Genomic DNA, 22,754 nt, shown 5'->3' with positions numbered 1-22,754 from the left:
TTCGCTCTGGTTTAATTTTTGATTCATTTCACATACATTTGATCATCAGTTACTCCTCATCTTTTCATCCGCGGTGACTCAATGTCCCCCGGAGTCACGAAAGCCACATCAATGGGAGTCCAGTCAACTGCGACCATCCTGGTCGCCCACCACGACGGATTAGCCAACATGCTACCACTTCTCCACTCACCTGCGACCCCGGTGCACTGCCTCTCCGCACAGATGACCGGGCTGCTGAAAGAAGGAAGCGAGCCGACGCCATCGCAGAGCACATTCGACCTCCTTCACCTTGTCCGCCTCCCTCTCGAGGCCAATCAGCAGCACCGTCCAATGGCGGGCCACGACGGCTGAGCCGCGAGGGCCTCTGGGAGTGGGAAGCGAGTCGCGGTGCCGACGCTGCAAGTGGTTGGATCCGTTGGGAATTATTATCATGAGCAGCGTCTGAAACTATTTCTGCTCATGACCTGCCGTTTGTTCAAGATGGCAGCGCCTGTAGCTCTTGTTTCTCGGATGATAAAATGTTGGAAGTCTTGCTAAAAGTCGAGTCACAGTCCCAAACCACAACGTTTTAAAACCAAGAAGGGCCAAAATCAGATGGAATAACTGCGAGTAAAGCAGCGCGCGGAGGAGTCACAGAACGATTAATGTCGAAGTGAATTAATTTCCATTCGTCAACCTTTCTCGAGACAGAAATACGAGAGGTAGGATAGAGGTCCCATGGTGAACGGACAAAAGCAACTGGCGAATGGCAAAATCAAACATGAAGATCAGGTAGTGAAAAAAGGAGTCAAGAAAAGGTTAAATTCTAAATATGCAGGGATCATTTCTTTTATATAATTACAAAGCATTTGCCATCACTTGTTTACATTGCCATAGCACATCGTTTTAAAAAAGACTGCAGCTGCAAAGATTGCGATCCAATGATCATGAAGATCAGTAATCAGTTGAAGGGGGCAACACTGGGTTTGGCGACAAACCACGTTCCTTTTTTACTTCCGAAACCTAACATCTGCAATTTTGCCCTTTTGTTTTAATGCACGACCTGTTGACAACCCAAGTGAGGAGAAGACAGAGTTTGAACATAACTGTGGTAATACTTTTGGCAAATTGCTATAATAGCACTCTATAACAGTGCTTGTGTGTTGAAGATTTTAACACGCAAATCACATTCCAACTTTAAGTGTTCTTGGAACTACAACTATCTCAGCGCAACAGGAGGCAACATAAAAGTGCTGTCCAAGATAAAGTTGTTATTTCAGGAAATTTAACGTAGATAAGGCAAATAATTGTAAAAATCATTATTTAATTCAGTGGTTCACAACCTTCTTCTTTCCAATCACATATCAGTTTAAGCAATCCCTACGCCATCGGTGTTCTGTGATTAGTAAGAGATGGCTTAACATGCTGTGTGGGTGGGAAGGTGGAGTATCACTGCTCTGGACCCAATTGTTATTTTGCTTGAGAAAAATTGTCATTGGCCCATTTCCTTGGGAGTTATAAAACCAAGCACATAAGATACAATTAAAACAAGGGTTTTCAAACTTTTTGTTCCACCCACATGACACCTTAAGCAATCCCTTACTAATCACAGAGCACCTGGGGCATAGGGAAGACTTAAAGTGGTATGTAAGTGGAAAGAAAAAGGTTGAGAACCACTGATTTAATTCATTTATTTAATTTACTATTATCCTTCTTAAATGCATCAAGTCCCTTTAAAAAAAAGCAATTCACTCTATCTTAAAATTACATAACTTGTATAAAATACACATGAAGGTTTTATATTGCACTTTTATTTTGCTGGAAAATAAATTATGCAACTTAAAAAATAAAAATTCAAAAAATAATGTAGTACATCAAAATAGTTTGATCAGGCTGCTATGTAGAAACTGCTACCATTCAAAATTGTACAGCATCATAACCTTGGTATGTAGTGGCACACATTTAATTTGCAAATATTAATTGTAGATCATAAAACCTATCAATTTAACTTTGCACAACACTCCAGGCTTTAGTGTATATTACAGAAAGGCTTCCAAGTCTTCAGCATCTTACAATGATATGCAAAATATCAAACAGCTTATGTATAACTAGGGTACAAATGCATACAATTTATTGGTGACCTCAACACAATGCTACATGAAAAACCATCCATGCAAATCCAAGTTGGAATATTTTGTGTACAATAAACTTGCTCAAATGGATAAAGAAATCTAATTCTCAACATAATGATAAAGCTCAAGTCTAAGTTTCTGTACTTTATAAAAGAATGGCTTTGAGGGTGCTACAAAGGACTTGACATATTAAATTGTCATTCAATAAACTTGTATAACTTTAAAAATTAGTAATGGTATACAAGTTACAATCATCATATCTTGAATTTTATTTTTGCGGGGAAAATGTCAAATTACACAATATCACATCACTTCTGGAAGTAAAAACAAGTCTGAGCAGATTTGGGTCTTAAAATACTAAAATTAAAGATCCAGTGGACAGAAATGGAAGACTTCAAAATGTATATCTATTACCATTAAGTTTCAATATAACAATTTCTATTAAGTCACTCAATTCTAAATTGTTGACTAATCCCATACAAAAATGATTCTTATTCTTTTTGAATAAAATTGTAACCTTTCCCATGTTTTTTCTACCAGACAGTGTTGCAACAAGATTCATAAAATGTCTATTTAATAAAGTGTAACCATGTCTACATGCTATTTCAAGGTTTTTCAGGGCATGCAATTAATATGTATATGCCAATTTATTCTGCATTAAAATCACAACAATCTGTTCACATAATCAATATTTTTTAAATTAAAATATTTATTCTGTTCCTCCTCTCAGATTGTTGTGATTAGATCCTGAATTAGACCCTGATTTCTCCACATTTGGTACTGGGGCAGCATTTGAAAAACTAAACCTAAACTTGTTAATTTTTCCAGTGTCCACCCAACAACTGGGACCAACAAAAAAGGTTTTTTTTCTCTCCTCATATGTTGATTCCCCTTGCTCTTTCATTGCATATTTTCCAGGTGTGCAGTTTGCTTACTTCAGTGCACTCAAAGGATTGGATTTGTCTCAAAATGAGAATCCATGATCCTTATACACAATTATTGCATCTACATACAATTAATTTTTCATGTAATAATGCACCCTTTTAAAGGGGAAATGTTTAGGTGGTATTTAAACCTCCAACCTCAAAATAAGAAAGTCAAATTTAATCACCCTATAGTAATTGGGGGTTTCTAATAGAAACTTCCATGTACTCCAAATAGAAATGACATGCCAAACTCTTGTATGTGTACAATCATCAGTGCCCTGCACATCTGCAGTAATTTTAGAGTGAACTTAGAATCTATTTTCTTGCAGCTTTCTATGCTCCCTTCAAAGTAATCAACTCCTTGTAATACAATTCCATGGATATTAGTTATTCTTCAATGCCTCACCCATATTTGAAATTTGACAAGAATGTGACGGGCTACTCAAAGTCAGTTGGTGGTGAGTCCACTCACGTCTTCATCACTGGTATTCCAAATAACGCCCACTCCCAGCAGAAGTGACAAGGATTAATTTTTAATCAGAAGCAGGATTCCTTTATTTTTTCTTCAATATTGGATATTTGAGGGTCACAAATGTCCTGGCTGATATTAGCTAATTTAGGACAGTCCAACAATCAAATCTTTATAGTCTTTTGCATTTACTCATTGGACAATTTCACACAAGATAGGCAATTAGTACTTAACATAAGTTTGCATTATGTTATTCATATTATGACCTTGAGATTTGTTTTCCCACTGGTTGATTGGTATAAAAATGTAAGAGCACATTCAGAGTCAAAAGACACAGCTAACCTTGGAAAATCTAGCACATGTAGAATCAAGTGGAGATACAAATGATCATCAGTCAAATTTCCCCCAGTTCCAAAATGTACAAAACATGAATCCCACATACTCATTACCACATCAATGTAATAAAACCTTCAAACTGCACAATCTGCTTCTCCTCCCACACCCTCAATATGAATGAAACTTCTGACTTTAGGCTCAGTTTATCATTCCAGACAATATTGCTCATCAGTCAACTCAACAACAAAGGCCCTCATAAAACACTCCACAGCATCATGATGAGCAAAGTACATCATGGAGAAATAGATCTGGTTAAGGTGCAGTCTGGACATCGAATTTACTAAAATAATTTAAAATTGCTATCCAATTTAATAAAACTATAACATAAAAGTTAGATAATAAGCAACATGGGACACTGAAAATTTTAAAAAGTGCATTTCATGCACAAATCCTAGCATGGTTGTTAAAATACTATATATTTTTTTTAAGTTGACCAATTGTTCTGAAATGACATTTTAGAAGCTGGTTCAAGGGCTTGATCATCACTGCAAATAGTAAACTGAGCAAAGGGTTTCAGCCACATCAGATTCCAATAAATCTCCAATAAATAGCCATCAGTTTTAAAAGATATTCATTTCGTCTATTCCAATTTCTACTCTTTCCATACTTCCCATCCCCTCCACACTTTCCATGGATTCCTTCAAACTTTTCATCTTGAATTGATCTCCAGCAAAGAAAATTGAACAAAGTGTGATGACATTGCCAATCAGAAATGAAGGCACAAAATAAAATATAGCTTGTTAACTCCAAACTGCACATCATCTCTCTCCCAAATCTGTATACTCTTGGTGAAAATATGGTTCCTCATTTAAATAGATGCAGCACTTTCACAAGTAAGTAGGTTACAGAGCTGAATCCGGTCCATACAATTTACAGCATTCACTAACAGAAGCACTGGGTGATTTTCTCTCTCCCAGACCAAAGAATCATCAAGCAGTATAGTATTTTAACATTATATTTTAACCACTACACTTAAAATAAAAAAAAATGAAAATGGTTAACGTGGCTGTCTCAGGACAATGGATGATCTCAAGCCAAGTGCAGCAACTGGTTCTTGTTAACAAGTGTCATTGCACAAACTGCGAATAAAACACGATATTTTATAGTCTACGTAGCTTGCTGCTGTAATCGATTGTTTTTTGTCCAATAGACCTTCAGTGATATTTCCAGTTATAGATTTATATCCATCCCACTCTTCTGCACGAAAGTTTATCAAATCTTTTCTAAAGGTATACTTTTGGAACAATAGAGAAAAGAATATTCATCCCAATACTTATCCACTTGAGTGAAAGGCAACCTTAAAATTCCGATTGCTAACAATTAAGTAATTACTCAAATATGGACAAGTCCTTCTAACATTAACACATCAGCTAAGCTCATTTGTGAACCACTGCAGCCAGAGTAATATTAAACATTTCAAATGTGCAATAGGTTTAAAAAAAAAAAAATCAGGTCACTCTGTATTAAAGGACATCACCAAATATTGTCAGAAAAGTGAAACTGCTGCTCTGAACACAATTTTTCTTTGTAATACAAAATGACTCAAGTATTTTCCCAGTGCATGAAAATTTAAAGTCCTATATTCACTGGTTTAAGTGTTTCTGGAAAAAAAACTATATTTAACTCTTATACAGAACAAGTGAAAATAGGGCCAAAGTTACCAAGAAAGCATAGCAGGCTCCAATGATTTCAGGACTTCCACAAAACAGCATGCTGTCAAAGGTGAACTACACAAAGGCAGATAAATGCTAAGTGGATGAAACTGGTAAATATTGTTCATCTGTGGTACAGTAAGGCAGGAACTTAATAATTCAACTGAATAAATTTTTGAGCTGTAGTCACTCTTCAGCTATCTCTTTCAAAGTCTGCAAATACAAAGGACTCAATCGAATTTGTGGCATTGTTCTCTTTCAGTCATTTATGCCATATAAATGAAAGTATTTATGTCCGACTCATCCCTTCTAATATATTTGTGCTCTATCAGCCATTCAATTTGTTCCTTGATCATTTTTTTCTGTGGCAAAAACATATTTTTCAATATTTCTACAAGTTCTGTCTGGAGTTGAGCATTTGTGATTTTTTTCCGCATCTTCATGATTTGTATGATTGCTTCCTAGAAATTAAACCAAAAACAGAATCAGAAATTTATACATCCATTTCATACATAATAGTTTCCCAGCTTTAAAAAAAACTAAGAAAACATTCATATTTTATGAAAGCAATTAAGTACTTTTTTGAGGGTATCTACGAATATTTCTCTTAAAAAATTGTTTCTTCATATGGCCTAAAGATCGCAAACTAACTGAATTCAGAATACTCCGAACAACACTTGCATGCAGTAATCATTTTAAAATTAAGCAAACATCAGTCTGAAAAACAAATCTTCATTAATTGAACCTGCTCATATTCAAGTTTTCCAAGACATCTTGCAATCAGAATAAATGAAGTGCATTTACTGTTAAATCCAGCAGCTATTTTGTATATATTAAAATTCAAACATTAATAATGAATAACCAGAATGGATGAAAAATCAATATTCTTAAATGTTGGTCATTTCTCTTTCCATTCTTATTGCCCAAACCCCGTTTCTGACATTTTCTGTTTTCATTTCAGTTTTCATTGTCCAAAATATTTTGTTTTTGTGACCTATAATCCATCTTATGAGCACAACTGAAGAAAGGAAGCTAAGCTGTTCAATAGAAGAATGCTCGTGGTACACACTGTTTGGAACTGACAGAGAACAGTTAATTATTTTTAAAAATTAAAGCTTTATAATTTTTTTTAAAGTATCAGTAATGGTGATAACAAATCCAAATCCTGTTCATCAATGTCATTTAGGAAAGAAAATCCACCATGCTCACTGGGTCTGAACTATATACGACTTCAGAACTATATTCTTTTTAATTGTGCTCTGAATTGACCAGGTAAGCCACTCAGTTCAAGTGTGATATGGGATATTTATGTGGGGGTGGGGGAAGAGGTTAAGTGGGCAAATACTGGTCTCCCCAGAAATGGTTAAAAGATGCAACTGTAAAAAAAAATCCTGTGAAATAAATTAAAGAGGCAAATAGCATTTGTACTTATCCAAAAAACTATGGAATGAAAACTTTAGCCATACCAACTATATTTTAGCATCAACATAAAATAAATTCTCAAATAAAGAGTATTAAAATCTGGCAAGAGTAAACTATGGTAATTTACTTCAGGAATTAAAGACAGCCATTAAAATAATCTTCACTCCAAGAACAGGCAAATCTGAGGTAGTGACATACTCTGAAAAAAGGACATATTGCTACTTTCTGCAACACAACGTCACATCATCTGCACATTTGCCAATATACAAACTGAAAGTAAAATAAAAACTGGCAAATAAATTCCACAAGAGTGAATTTTATTCTGAATCTCAGATTTTTGGGTAGTGATTTGTGACTTACACAGGACAAATTTAATTATCCTAAAGGACATGGTGTGGGGTCACCTATTTAATACTATACACCATTCTGAATGGGAAAGCAGTTGCAGGCCAATTGGACAGTATTGTACAATACTTCTCACTAGCTGATACCAAAATAAGTAAAATAAAGGAAAGAACCATTTCATCACAACTTATAGCTAATTTGTTTTGTGAGGAAAAATAAAACAACAGCAAACACATCACTATGCAAACATGCAACCTTTTATATTCCTTTGCTTAGCCAGTTTTTACTGGTTTATTTTGAATCTCTTGATTCAATATAACTTCTGAATTTTAGGCAGATCTAAGATTAGTATCTCAATAAACTTAAAGTGATCATATCATTTTAGGCTCATCAAAAGGATATAGGCTAAGAATCAGATCATATCACATACTATTTATTGTCAAGTAATAAACCAGGAATATCAAATTACATGAAATTGCCTTTAGTCTGCCATAAGTATTGCCAACACCCTTTACAGTCAGAGAAAGCGAAGCATAAGAATGTCCCCTCAGAGTCACCAAGTGAACGTGGGTTTGCCTCTAGAGCTCCCGCAGACTCTGCAGCTACTCAAGATTCCAGTTCAGTTTAAACCATAGGCCACCCAGCCCAGATCCATACCTCCAATACAATGAGGAAGCCTTCAGCACCTAGCACCATCTCGAATCCCAGTTCTGATACCTGGTTCTCATAAGCTACTCTCCGGCAGCCCACACAACCTACCCTTTGACCTCAGGCTGCCAGCAGCCTACAGCTGTGTGGGTTCCTTGCCCACAAATTGCCAACAGCTTACTGACTGAGTCCTTCAGCTGCAGAATCTCTCACTGGTCCACCACCGTGGTCACCGTCCTTGGGGTCGTCTCCCTCTGCTTCTCCTTCTTAACAGTGTTCTCCCAGTTACCCCTCCTCCCCCGCAGAATGCAACCCCTCATGGCCGCTGCTGTACACAGGTGCCACCATCTTGGGCCAGACCACTCAATCGCAGGATTTTAAGTAAAACACTGTTGGCTCATTTAACAAGCTGTTTAAAGCCTGTACAGAGACGTCAATCTGGGCAATAGGACCCTTTGAAGGAGCATGTGTCTCTCCTCCCTGCTCTCCCCGGGTCTGCACCAGCAGTGGCACCACCATTTTTTATTTGAAAAGTTTTGTTATCACATGCAGTGAAGTTCAGAAACCTCACACTGGAACTGGTATGTCAAAAGAACTACACCTTTTCTAAATTAGCCATTCTCAACAGGGCCCATATGGTTACCTATTGGGGTCATAGCACATTTAAGGGGGGGGGTCCTTAATAAGCCCCCCCTCCCAAGGGGGACATGGAAACTGAATGGATTAATTTTTTTTTTAGGGAAGGAAATGACTTTGCTGCTCAACTTTGCTGTATAGTTAGATACAGAAATGCCTAATGTCCAAATGAAAACAAGATTTTTTTCCAAGGTTGGAGTCATTTGGAGACAGCGTACAACAGGGATGGCCAAATTATGGCCCCTGGGCCAACTGTGGCCAGTTTCCCATTTTTAAGTGGCCCAGAGTGATTTTTTTAAAATAAAATGAAATATGGCCTGTTAGAACATAGTCTCTAACAATAAATTGCACTGTACGCACATTGCACTTTTCAGCTTTAACACTAGATGTCGCAGTCATTTTGAACAACTACTAGACCGACTGTTGAAATGTTATTCATCGATAACATTTTGTATTGTATTGTATTGTTATTTTGATAGAAAACCAATTTTCGATGGCAGAGAGTTTTCTGGTCTAAGTTTAATAATCTTGTAAGTTATTAAACCACTGGAAACATCATTATCCTGATTCATGCAGTTTCATAATGATTAAATTGACACAAAATCACATAGTATGGTACAACAAATATCAGCATCATTCCCAATGAGCAAGGCACTGAAAAATACAACTTGCACTTCACTTAAGCTGATAATAAAATTAAAAGTTTACATTCACTAAACTATACCTGTGTTCGTAATATTCTCAGCTGAACTATTCCTTCATTTTCTTCTTCTCTCATTCTTTCCGTTGTTAGCTGTAATCTTCCGATTAAATTAATCTTTCCCCTTTTTTGAACTTTGCTGTTCTTGCTACAAGAGATAAATTGAAATTTACATTTTTAAATTTAGCCATACATACAGCATGGTAACAAGCCCTTTTGACTCTAGAGCCCATGCTGCCCAATTACCAGGTATGATTGAAGGGTGGAAGGAAACCAGAGCACCCAAAGGAAACCTACGCAGATATGAGGAGAATGCAAAATCTCCTTAAAGACAACGCTGGATTCGAACCGCTGTAATAGTGTTGCGCTTACCGCTACACTAACTGCCACCCAAAAAGTAGGGATTTCTTGAATTTCTATTTTTTGAAAAGGACTTCTGATATATGTAATCTTGTTTTAAACCTGCAGAATCTAATGAAAATATGTTAATCAACTTTGTCAAATATCTGCACTTTTACATGGCAAAGGATAAGTATTTTCAAGTTGTTAAAAGTAATTCATACACAATTCACAACTCAAAGCACAATCATAACCAGCATTTTAACTTAAGCTCAATGTAGCAGACCATTTCACCAACAACCATTCTTTTCCTAGCCACTCAAGCATATATCAAAATAAACCAGAGGAACTTCCTTGAAAATTAATGGTCGTGTGCCAGAAACCAGTGGAACAAAAATTAAGCAAGGGTATACTGTAGACAGTAAATATAGATAGGCTTTTTCCACTGAGGGTAGATGAAATACAAACTAGAGGACATGGGTTAAGGGGAACATTTTAGGGGGAACTTCTTCACACAGAGAGTGGTGGGTGAGTGGAATGAGCTGCCAGCTCAAGTGGTGAATGCTGGGTCAATTTAACATTTAAGAAGAATTTGAACAGGTACATGAATGGGAGAGGTATGGAGGGCTATGAACTGGGTGCAGGAAAGTGGGACGAGGCAGAAAAATGGATCAGCACAGACTAGAAGGGGCCTGTTTGTGTGCTGTAATGCTCTATGGTTCTATGATCTTAATTTAGACATACAAATATACAGCACAGTAACAGGCCATTTCAGCCGACAAGCCCATGCCGCCCAATTACGCCCAAATGATCGATGGTACATTTTGAATGGAGGGAGGAAACCAAAGCCCCACCCCCGGGGAAAACACACGCAGACACAAGGAGAACATACAAGCTCCTTACAGACAGCATAGGACTTAAACCCCGCTTCCAATCGCTGGCGCTGTAAAGGCGAGGCACTAACCTCTACGCCAACTGTGCTGCCCTTTTCTAAAAGAATTTCATTTCAATTTATTGCACAATGCTGATTACATCTTCAAGGAAACTAAAGATGACCAGAATCTGCACAAATAACCGTGCTATTATAACTGTTGCAAGGGGGAAAAAAATAAGTTGCCACAAAATCAACTTGCACCTAAATTATGGATATTCAGAATAAATTAAATAAGCTAAATCAATTCTATGACAAAATGCTAAATACAGCAAAGGGATGGGTTTGTATACCACAGCAAGCTTCTATATTAGAATACTTGCACCAAATTTCCACAATTTCTCTCCTGAATATGCATTTGTGGCCTCATTGATCTTTCACTTACTACCATCTTTTATCCATTAAAATATTCCTAAACACAGAGCAATTTCTGAATAATGAACTATAGCAAGTCAGCATCTTCTTTCACTCAATTTATTCTCATCCTGTTGTAGTGATTATTTTAAAGTAATGATTTTATGGATAATTAAAACTTTTGGTTATCTTATGTATATGAATAATTTTCCAATATATTTTGACTCCACAAATGTCGCTCCTTCTTCCCTTTTGGGTATAAATCATATCCACTGCTGATCATTCATCTGTTTTATACTGTTTAGGTTGTGCATGTCAAACACTCTCAATGGCAGAACAGGAAATAGAAGGAAGTTTCTTACACTATCCTGAATAAACACTTTATAGAAATAACAACATATTTTGTATTTGCATCTGGATTAAAACTGTTTATCAGAATTATCAAAGGGCTAAGAAAGATAGCTCTGATAAAAGGAAGGGAAGGGGGTGGGAGCTGGACAAAGGGAGACAGAGTAATGAGGCAAAGAGAGAAGGGGTTAATGGAAATTGGAGAAGTCGATATTGATCCCACCTGGTTGATTCTGTCAAGACCAATTATGCAATTCCAATCAGACAGCATAAATAGTCCTCCTATTCCTGATAACCTGTCTCCCAGAGTCTCCCTTTCCTTCATCCCTCTGTCTCCCTTCCTCCAGCCCCCCAATTCCCTTCCTTCTCTTACAAGAGAGATAACTTTCTTAGCCTTTTTCTCTCACCCTTTTACTTCTCAGCTTCTTTCTCTTCATCCCCTTTCCATATATCCACCTTTTACCTGAATCTGCCTAATTTACTGCTTCCCGAGGATGGGCTCAGGCCCAACATGTCAATGGCCTTTTGCTTTCTATTCTTCTTTGGCTTGGCTTCGCGGACGAAGATTTATGGAGGGGTAAATGTCCACGTCAGCTGCAGGCTCGTTTGTGGCTGACAAGTCCGATGCGGGACAGGCAGACACGGTTGCAGCGGTTGCAAGGGAAAATGGGTTGGTTGGGGTTGGGTGTTGGATTTTTCCTCCTTTGTCTTTTGTCAGTGAGGTGGGCTCTGCGGTCTTCTTCAAAGGAGGTTGCTGCCCGCCGAACTGTGAGGCGCCAAGATGCACGGTTTGAGGCGATATCAGCCCACTGGCGGTGGTCAATGTGGCAGGCACCAAGAGATTTCTTTAGGCAGTCCTTGTACCTCTTCTTTGGTGCACCTCTGTCTCGGTGGCCAGTGGAGAGCTCGCCATATAACACGATCTTGGGAAGGTGATGGTCCTCCATTCTGGAGATGTGACCTACCCAGCGCAGTTGGATCTTCAGCAGCGTGGATTCAATGCTGTCGGCCTCTGCCATCTCGAGTACTTCGATGTTGGTGATGAAGTCGCTCCAATGAATGTTGAGGATGGAGCGGAGACAACGCTGGTGGAAGCGTTCTAGGAGCCGTAGGTGATGTCGGTAGAGGACCCATGATTCAGAGCCGAACAGGAGTGTGGGTATGACAACGGCTCTGTATACGCTAATCTTTGTGAGGTTTTTCAGTTGGTTGTTTTTCCAGACTCTTTTGTGTAGTCTTCCAAAGGAGCTATTTGCCTTGGCGAGTCTGTTGTCTATCTCGTTGTCGATCCTTGCATCCGATGAAATGGTGCAGCCGAGACAGGTAAACTGGTTGACCGTTTTGAGTTTTGTGTGCCCGATGGAGATGTGGGGGGGCTGGTACTCATGGTGGGGAGCTGGCTGATGGAGGACCTCAGTTTTCTTCAGGCTGACTTCCAGGCCAAACATTTTGGCAGTTTCCGCAAAACAGGACGTCAAGCGCTGAAGAGCTGGCTCTGAATGGGCAGACGATGTTTTCTATAGATGCTGTGTGAACCACTGAGTTTCACCAACACTTTTGTATATTGCATTAGACCTCAGCATCTGCAGAGTTCATGTTTACTTAAATAAAAACAAAATTATTTTTTCAATTTTATATCTTAATACATGAACATTTTTAATTAAGTTAGTTTTAGTACTTACATTAAAGAGAAGTCCTGGTTCACTGAGAAAAGTGTGCCTTCAGTGAAGTCTTTGGGTGAGCTGACTTGAGGTTCATGGAGTAAAACCTGACGTTTCAATTTTGGAAAAGCTACAAGAGACTTTGAAACAAGATCAGAATGATAAGATTCAGTATTCAACGTCTTACTTTTTCTTTGCTTGATGGGAAGACCAAAATATAAATGAATATATAAAAGTTTTAATTTTAAAAATTGTCAAATTTGAAGCATCTTTATCTCAATACACATAGCATTTGACAGAATAGCTCAAACAGAAAAAAGTCAAAAACCACAAGATTAAATTCTGTCCGCCCAATTAAACAGCTTTCTTCACTATCTTTGACTTTCACTATCATTTTCATTTGTCAGCAAATTTATTAATTTCTTACATTCTCATTCGTCATTTTTGTCTCAGCACTGATGAGAATTATTAAATAAAGACCACATCTATGCAGCCTGGTTTCATGCATTTCCTTACTGTCCTACTTTCTCCTTTGAATATCCCAGGGTCTCTCTTGATTTTAATTCTCTATACATGCCACATGCATATAATCAAATAGCTATTACAGAGATGTGAGTGCAAAGAGATCAAGGTTGAGAATTAAATATCAACTTTAACGGAAATGCAATATGGGAAAAAAAGACAAGCTGCTTCTGATATTAAAGAATGGGATACAGGCAGTAGAGAAAGAAAATGCTTGGGATGTTACTTTGGAAAAATCAAGAAGTTAAATCAGTTCAAGTGAAGCCAAGGAACAGCAAATGTAAGGAAACTATTGTTGGAAATTATATCAAGGGCTCAAGCAGTAATGTGGGACAGGGTATAATCAAGAAATTAGACACAGTTACAAGAATCATGGTAGACTTTAATCTAATTGCAGAAAAGGCAAACCAAGTTAGCCAAGCACAAGATTGAGATTGCATTCTAATCTTTCAGACTAAACAACAAATACTCTAAATTTGGGCAACTTGTTCTTTGTATGTCTGCATCAGAACTGGACATTTTGCCAATCATCTCTAGTTGTGATTTTAGTTCAGTTTTCCCCTGTCCATTATACAGCCTAACTCACAGTCTTGCTATTAACAACACCTAATGCAGTCAAAGAAATATAATGTGCCTTACTGCCATGTTAATTTTTTTTTTAAATCAAAATTTATAATAAATTTTCTCCTGACCATCTCATAGCTTTTATCAGCTCCAAATTAACTTATTGCAATTTTCCATCCTCCATCAATTGATCAAAACTCTTTTACTTGAATCCTTAACTCAAGTATTCTTTTCACTAATCACTGACTCACCTCATCGATGTTAAAAGACTTCCAATCCCACAAAGCCTTATACAGTAATGAAAACGTTCAACTATGTACTTAAATCCAGAATGTCATTGCACCCATCATCTCAGTAACTTCTATTAGTCTTAAAGTCCCAATCGTACGAGCTTCTTTTCAAGTCTTTGGTTATCATTTTTGTTCTTCCATCCTTTATTGTATCTTTACTACTTAATCGCAGTCTTTGAAGTTCCCTGTCAAGACTCTTCCTCAAATTCCTCCTTGAAACAAGTTGTTCAATCATTTTTACTGGCTTTTTTAAATTTCCTTCTTGTTATTATAAAGTAAAAGCACGCAGAAAGGAAGATTACGGTTGTTTCAGGCATTACAAACAGGTTCACTTCCTCAAATGTGGAAGAACATATATTTGTTGGGAAAAAAAACATACCCATAACGTCCTCCTAAGTTCTGCATCTGGTAGCTCAGTTGCTAATTTTAAATTTTCAAAGCTAATTTTCTCTCGTGGTCTTTGGTTCCAGGCAAACAGTACTGCCAACTGAAATGTGGTTACCTCTAAATCATACTGGCCAACTTCATTTTTGAAAGTTATCTGTTGTGAAGTAAAACAAATATCTCATTACTGTATAATATGATATTTGCACCTCGTTTTATTCTTCATTTCAAGAATGCCAAATAAAATAATAGATATTTACATTATGTCTAAAAATAAATTGCAGGATGAAGTTAAAAACAACTTCAGATTTGTGAACAACCACTGCAGAAAATGAATATTTTATTAATCACGTTAATATTCAAATGTCTGAAAGAAGTGCAAGGGAATAAGCTTCAAGTATAAGCTTTTCCAACTTATTCAAAACTCAATATACCCACTAACAAAAATACTGCAATAAGCTCCTATAAGGAAGTAAAAAACAGAAAAGAGAAACAGATGGAGGGAAATGGGGGGGATGGGCAAAATGAGAACAGGTGGTCAGAAAGAGAGGGAGGATAAAGCATTTCTCAATAAGTCCAATAAGTTTTGAGTCTACTGTAGAGTTGCAACAGTAAAATTCTGTTGTGGTATCATTAATGCGAGGAAAACTTGTTTTCCTGACAATAGCACTAATCTGGAATTCATAGAAATCAACAACACTAAGACTTTCTTTGCTTGTATTATTCCTTGGTTTCATATGGATTTATGATTTTTATAGAGTGCTGGAGGGAGAGAGGGGAGAGAGGGGGGGAGGGGAGGGAAGAGAGACCTGATGGCAGAGAAGAGGATGGGCAAAAATTTGGAGGGGGATGAGGGGATTGGGCAGAGAGAGAATGGAAGGATGACAGTAGAAGGGAAAGACTTGGGTAGAGAGTGTGAAGTGGTGGGGAAGAAAGCTGAAGAGCAGATTTAGAGTAGGAGGATTAGAATGTGATTAGAAGGTGAAAAGTGGGGTAAAAGGGGAGAAGGGGGAAAGGGTGAGGTGCGAGGGCAGTAAAAGGAACAGAGGGGGTGGGCAAGGAGGGTTTTAATTTTCTTGGTAGAAATACCTCAAAGTTGAACAAGGCTAAGAATGATGTATATTCTGCTGACTCTCAAATGTTATAAACATTTAAAATACTTAGCATTGCACAAATGTTTGAGTTGTGGTTAACTTTAATGTGGTTCTTAAAAAAAAGACAATAAAAGCAGTTCACTCAATATCATAACATAAAAGTGATCTGAAGAGTATTGTGTTTCCTGAAAACCAACTGTCATTTTCCTCAGTTGATATTATCAATCACTGTTTTGGTCCCAAATACACCACCGTCAGTTGTCCTTTGATGCCTCACACAAGTACATTTGATTTAATCATCCAAAGAGGGACATGTCACATCTGAGCTGTGATGTATCTATATTCACATTCACTAATTCAAGAATAACTGACAGTCATGTGAAAATATAGCCTTAACAGACAAACATCAACTAACAAAGTACTCGTGCTCAAATAAATGACACCATTCTCAAATGCATGTTTCTCAGCTTTCATGATTTCAAAACTAAATGTTTTAAAAAAATGATTGTTATTTACCCAGATTCAGGTCACATGCATGTTGCAAGTTATTTAACAACTGACTTATTACTTTTGGTTATTTTTAACAAACATTCTAAGGTCAAATTTATCCATCAGGCTTCAACCAAAAAGTGCCTGAAATCTCTAGGCCACAGTCAAATATAACATCAAAAGGATTCTCTACTTACAATTCCATTGGACATGAGGTGATGCCAATGCAACTTTCTACCACTGTGATTTTTTTTGTAAAATTCCTCCACCTCAGGGATAAGATCTTCAAGTTCAGTAGGTAGGGAAACAAATACTTTCTCTGAGCTTCTTGACCAGGCACCAGCATTTAAAATCTTGATATTCACAGAGTCAGCTAAATTGGGAAAAGGTTTATAACCATGTTATTTGAATATAATGTGCAAAAATGTTTTCATACAATTTTTGCTTCTCATACTATTCAGTATTTTATTAAATATGTAATATTATTTTGTATTTTTAACACTTGAATATTCAAGCATCAGCATTTTTAAATTAACAGCAACATTCAATATTTTGTTTTTCTGCTTTTCTGTTCTTAAATCAAATGACCATACTTCCTAAACAAAATAATACCTGGAAGGGCCAACTTATTGTTTTTGTGCATTTCTTTGAAAACTTGGTTGAGGTCTTCAGATACTTTAATATCCTGAAACATTCTGGCCAACTTGTTCACATAGTCAGCAGGCATGCCCACTTCCTATAAACACAAAAAAAGTAAAAGTTTCTATATGATACAAAATTTACAACACTTAAGGATTAAAATAAAAATACAAATCTTGCTCACGAACGAAAATATCAGTAAGAATAAAGTCCTAGAAAATCTGCAAGAATATTTAATACTCCAAATTTGAAGAGTCTCAATGGGGCAAATGTGCATTTAGTCAAAATTTTCAAGTTAATGTTTATCGTCTGACTGTACATATTCTTTGGCTTGGCTTCGCGGACGAAGATTTATGGAGGGGTGAAGTCCACGTCAGCTGCAGGCTCATTTGTGGCTGACAAGTCCGATGCGGGACAGGCAGACACGGTTGCAGCGGTTGCAAGGGAAAATGGGTTGGTTGGGGTTGGGTGTTGGGTTTTTCCTCCTTTGTCTTTTGACGGTGAGGTGAGCTCTGCGGTCTTCTTCAAAGGAGGTTGCTGCCCGCCGAACTGTGAGGCGCCAAGATGCACGGTTTGAGGCGATATCAGCCCACTGGTGGTGGTCAATGTGGCAGGCACCAAGAGCTTTCTTTAGGCAGTCCTTGTACCTCTTCTTTGGTGCACCTCTGTCTCGCCATAGAACACGATCTTGGGAAGGCGATGGTCCTCCATTCTGGAGACGTGACCTACCCAGCGCAGTTGGATCTTCAGCAGCGTGGATTCAATGCTGTCGGCCTCTGCCATCTCGAGTACTTCGAAGTTGGTGATGAAGTCGCTCCAATGAATGTTGAGGATGGAGCGGAGACAACGCTGGTGGAAGCGTTCTAGGAGCCGTAGGTGATGCCGGTAGAGGACCCATGATTCGGAGCCGAACAGGAGTGTGGGTATGACAACGGCTCTGTATACGCTAATCTTTGTGAGGTTTTTCAGTTGGTTGTTTTTCCAGACTCTTTTGTGTAGTCTTCCAAAGGCGCTATTTGCCTTGGCGACTCTGTTGTCTATCTCGTTGTCGATCCTTGCATCCGATGAAATGGTGCAGCCGAGATAGGTAAACTGGTTGACCGTTTTGAGTTTTGTGTGCCCGATGGAGATGTGGGGGGGCTGGTAGTCATGGTGGGGAGCTGGCTGATGGAGGACCTCAGTTTTCTTCAGGCTGACTTCCAGGCCAAACATTTTGGCAGTTTCCGCAAAACAGGACGTCAAGCGCTGAAGAGCTGGCTCTGAATGGGCAACTAAAGTGGCATCGTCTGCAAAGAGTAGTTCACGGACAAGTTGTTCTTGCGTCTTGGTGTGAGCTTGCAGGCGCCTCAGATTGAAGAGACTGCCATCCGTGTGGTACCGGATGTAAACAGCGTCTTCATTGTTGAGGTCTATGATGATGAAACAGCATTTGTCTGGACCCCGGAACATACACATACTTGTGCGTACAGTACCAGAATAAAAGATAATGTGTGCTGGATGAAAAGGGCCCTCTATAATGCTTTGAGCCCTATTTAAGCAATACTTCTGGGTAAATGTTTTCAATAGAGGAAAGGAATCTTCTCAGCTTTTTTGACGATCCTCTTTGTTGCCTTTTTATTATAATGGTGATGCTAAAAGAGACAACCCTTCATCATTAAGACTGTAATTTGTTAAATTTATATGAACGGCATAGTAACAGGCCCTTCTGGCCCACAAGCCCGTGCTCACCCCACCTTTAAAACAAAAGTAGATTTTTCTGAAAAAAAATCATGTTTATAGAATGTGTAATGGAAAAATGTTCAACTCCACTAGAATACTGTACATTTTATTAAACTAAAAAAGTTAGTCTAATAAAACAGGTGAAACTTCAGTGAAGCATAAGGCATAAGGCACACTTGCCAGAGTGGCAAGTTCTGTGCTCATACATCCCCACATGGCACGATTCTGATTTCAGCTGCTGAGCAGTGACTGACACTCAGAATGGAACTGTGGGAAGCAAAGCGAGAAACTACTGAGCAGTGTCCACAGAAGACCCAACATTTTTTTGTTGGGTTTGGGAGTGAAACTAAACTTCAACTCCATTATGAAATTAAAGAATATTCTCTCTTTGATGCATGTACTGTACATCTTAAATAGCTTTAGAGCAAAGCTGGTAAAGTCTAACATAAAAAATTGTTATCTTGTGACACATCAGCATTCAAAATGACAGCTAAAAACACTCAGTAATTGAGCCGAGTAAAATAATTCGGCATGAAAATTATCGAAACAAAACATATTCAGCACTTGGGGTGATTCGGTTAGCGTAGTGTTTAGTGCAATGTCATTACAGCACCAGTGATTAGAATCCAATGCTGTCAGTAAGGTGTTTTCACATTCTTCCCTTGTCTGCATGGGTTTCCTTCAGGGGCTCTGGTTACCTCCCACCGTTCAAAACATACCGGGGTTACAGGTCAATTGAATGTAATTGGGCAGCAAGGGCTCATGGACTGAAAGGGCCCGTTACTGTGCTGAATGTCTATATTTAATTTTTTTTTAAATAGCCCATCTAAATTTATTTATACTTTCTGGTCTCAAATTGAATTTTGAGCTCTAACTTCTCAATTTATTTTGTCCCTTTTCAGTGAATATTTGTTGAGGTGTTCTGAAGATTGTTAGTACCCGTGTAGGATTATCAACTTTCCATAGCTGCTTGCATTCTCAACTTGGTCAAAAGAATACAGGTTTCCTCCACATATGTGGACCAGCAACTTCATGCAATACTGAAGTACTGCATTGCTAGAAGGTGTACATAGCATGAAACACAAAATACAACCATGGACTATTCTGGCTCTTTCTATTCCACCAGTGTAAAGGCAGTACAAAATTCTTGGTGCTTTAGACAATCTTTCTCCCTCAACCTCAAGACTATAAACAAGAATATCTGCGGATATTGGGGTCTAATGCCGTACACAAAAGTAGTGGAGAAACTTTGGGCCAGAGCCCTTCTTCGGCAGGATTGAAAAATCAGACAGAAGCCTGAATAAAAAGGTGGAGGCTGGGGGACAAAGGAGCACAGGTTAACAAGTAAGAGACAACAGGTGGATACAGGTGGAAGAGTAGAAGAGAAAGCAGCTGAGAAGAGGTAAGGGGATAGAGGGGAGAGTGTGAAGAAAGTTAGCTCTCCAATAGATGGAAGGAGTGAAGAGATAGAGGAAGGAAGACAGAGGGGTGAGAGACATACTTCAGTTGGCCAATTCTATAATCAAGATTAAATAGCATATACAGAATGGCGCAGGTCCTCTCCTCCCTTTGTTCAGATCATGAGCAATGACAAACACCCATTTTACCGTATTGAGAGAAGCATTATGGTATTTGAGAGAGAGAGCACTTGAGTGAGAGGGAGAGAGCAAGAGAGAAATTCTTTTGCCTTTGAGAAGGATTTGTTATCAATGAGCAAAGTGAATTACAGTTATTAGAGCATACACAACTTGCCAATTTGCATTTACGTGGAGCATTCCCAAACAAATTGAGCAGAACAAAAGAAAAAAATACATGCCTGGGAACATTGGGAAAGAAGATTCTTTTGCATGTACTTACTCTAAGCCACTCCACCATATTTTCTTCTATTTCACTGTCTGCTGATATATCCAGGATTAAACGTCTCGTTAAGTGAGCTTTATGGTACCGCATAAAGACATCTTTGTTTTGTACGTACTTCAGTACAAGAAGCTGTTAAAATAAAATTCATGAGAATTCAATCTTTTTTTTGTATATAGAACCACTCCAAATTTAAAAGTCAGTATCAACTGTAAACAAATGCTATTAATTTGAGTTACATAAAATATTGGAACATACAATAGAACATCAAACAATGCAGCATAGGATAGGGTGGTAAAGAACAGGAATGAGTTCTTTGGTCCACAATGTCTGTGCTGAATATTGTTATCATATCTGCTTCTACCACATCCCTAGTAGTGTGTTGGAGGCACCATTCATTTTGCTTAAATAAACGTGCCCTGAAAATCTTGTTTAAACTTTCATCTTAAATCTATGCCCTCTACTATTTGACATTTCTACTGCTGGGAAAAAGATTGTTAGCAATCTACCCTCCCCATGCCTCTTATATAATCATCAAATCGCCTCTCAGCTTCAGATGCACCAAATAAAGCAATCCAAGTCTGTCTAATCTTTCCTTAGACCTCATACTCTCCAATCCAGGCAATATCCTGATGAACATCTTCTGTATCCTCTCTAAGGCTTCCACATCCTTTCTACATTGTGGCAACTAAAACTGCACTCAATTCTCCAAATGTGGATTCACCAAAGTATTACACAGCTGTGATAAGGCCTCCTGACTTTTCAACTCAATGCCCCACCTAATGAAAGCAACTGTGCTGAATACATTCTTTATCACCCTATCCACATATGTTGCTGCTTTCAGGTTTGGACCTAAAGACCCCCTGTATACAAATGCACCCAAGGGCCCTGCAATTTAGTATCTACTATTCTCTTTATTTGATAGGATCAAACTCCATCTAATATTTCTCCACCCAGATTTCCAGCTGATCGATATCCTATTGCATCCTTCGATAACCTTCCTCATTATTCACAACTCCACCAATTTCCATCTCATCTCTTAGTTTTTTGCTGAGTTCAGACTTTTTTTCTTAATTAATATTTTGCTGGCAAGAACCATTCAAATGAGAAAGCAACAATTTTGTTTCCTGAAAGTTCAATGAAATATGAATAGCCTACTAATTCATTGCTTGTGACATAGCCTCTTTCTATCAGCAAATATAAATACCTGTATATACTTTAAGTAAAATGCATAAATCTGGGTAAAATATCCTAAATACAATATGCAGTGGAACCTCGTTATAACGCAATGGTTTGAGTAAAAAAGTGTTTTAATTTTAAAAATCGCATCGCAAAAAACAAAAATGGGGTTGTGCTAAATGAGGGTTTCAATAAATCATTGTAGCTACAGTTGAAATTAAAACACAAATTAATTGTTTATAAACTGACCGTCCCTCACGGCAGCCCCAGGTCCCCACTGCTCGCGGAACCCCCAAGCACTTGGCGGCAGCCTGACTCATGTCCAATGACTCATCGTGTTATATCCGAATTCGCGTTAAATCGGGGTTCCACTATACATAAGAATACAAATTCTTCTGGTTTAACATTTGCTGCCAGGAAATTCTTAATGGGGGTAAAGGTTTTATATAAAGGAAGGTCGAGGGAAGCAAGTGAGGGGGGGGGGGGGGGAAGGAGAGAAAACAATCAATCTTAAGAAATTATGTTTCAAGAGAGCCCTGGAGCCATATTACCAAGTTATTCAAGACAGAGATGACATTTTAAAGGGAATCAAAGGACATGGTGTTAATTCAGGATCATGGCTATGAGATAAAAGCTTAGTGATATTCCATGTTCTTGATGTTTCAGGTTGATAACCTTTCATTATTTTCTCTTAGTTATTTTCATGGTGTTAATTCAGGATCATGGCTATGAGATAAAAGCTTAGTGATATTCCATGTTCTTGATGAACCTTTCATTATTTTCTCTTAGTTATTTTCAATTTGAAAGCAACTGAAAAATATACTTTCTTTTTAAATTTTAAGTTTAGAAATACAGCAAGGTAACAGGCCTTTACAGCCCACGAGCCTGAGCCATCTAAATACACCCATGTGACCAATTAATCTATGAACACTGCAAGTCTTTGGAATGTGGGAGGAAACCAGAGTATAGACAACCTGGATTTGAACTCTTGACTCTGGCGCTGTAATAGCATTGTGCTAACCACTACACTAACCACGCCATCCTACACTAACCAGCTGTGCAAAGACTTGCAAGCAAAA

At 38.0% G+C, this 22,754-nt stretch overlaps 2 protein-coding genes and 1 long non-coding RNA gene across 10 annotated transcripts in view; 1 reads left to right on the top strand and 2 right to left on the bottom strand.

Moving 5' to 3' along the window:
- acat1 (acetyl-CoA acetyltransferase 1) overlaps positions 1–330 on the bottom strand; it is a 37,508-nt gene extending 37,178 nt beyond the window's left edge. The window contains exon 1 of the mRNA XM_069891286.1: positions 191–330. Coding sequence (XP_069747387.1) covers positions 191–274 — 84 coding nt within the window. The 5' untranslated portion in view covers positions 275–330. The remainder of the gene's footprint in view (positions 1–190) is intronic.
- LOC138739374 (uncharacterized) lies at positions 197–11,064 on the top strand. Of its 2 annotated transcripts, none has more exons than XR_011342204.1 (3): positions 197–771; positions 6,741–6,826; positions 9,532–11,064. It is a non-coding gene; the product is annotated as an uncharacterized lncRNA (long non-coding RNA). The 2 variants fall into 2 exon arrangements; XR_011342205.1 differs by having other exon boundaries at positions 197–797.
- LOC138739372 (cullin-5) overlaps positions 1,771–22,754 on the bottom strand; it is an 87,586-nt gene continuing 66,602 nt past the window's right edge. For all 7 annotated transcript variants that reach the window (XM_069891278.1, XM_069891279.1, XM_069891280.1 and 4 more), the window contains 7 exons: positions 20,497–20,628; positions 16,894–17,017; positions 16,479–16,654; positions 14,694–14,855; positions 12,960–13,078; positions 9,330–9,453; positions 1,771–6,015 (listed from right to left, as the gene is read on the bottom strand). In XM_069891278.1, the coding sequence (XP_069747379.1) occupies positions 5,821–6,015; positions 9,330–9,453; positions 12,960–13,078; positions 14,694–14,855; positions 16,479–16,654; positions 16,894–17,017; positions 20,497–20,628 (1,032 nt within the window). In that variant the 3' untranslated portion in view covers positions 1,771–5,820. The remainder of the gene's footprint in view (positions 6,016–9,329; positions 9,454–12,959; positions 13,079–14,693; positions 14,856–16,478; positions 16,655–16,893; positions 17,018–20,496; positions 20,629–22,754) is intronic.

This window comes from Narcine bancroftii, chromosome 7 (genome assembly GCF_036971445.1).
Source record: "Narcine bancroftii isolate sNarBan1 chromosome 7, sNarBan1.hap1, whole genome shotgun sequence".
NCBI lineage: Eukaryota > Metazoa > Chordata > Chondrichthyes > Torpediniformes > Narcinidae > Narcine > Narcine bancroftii.
Note: the sequence above shows the minus strand (reverse complement) of the source record. Positions and strands in the feature narration are given on the sequence as shown.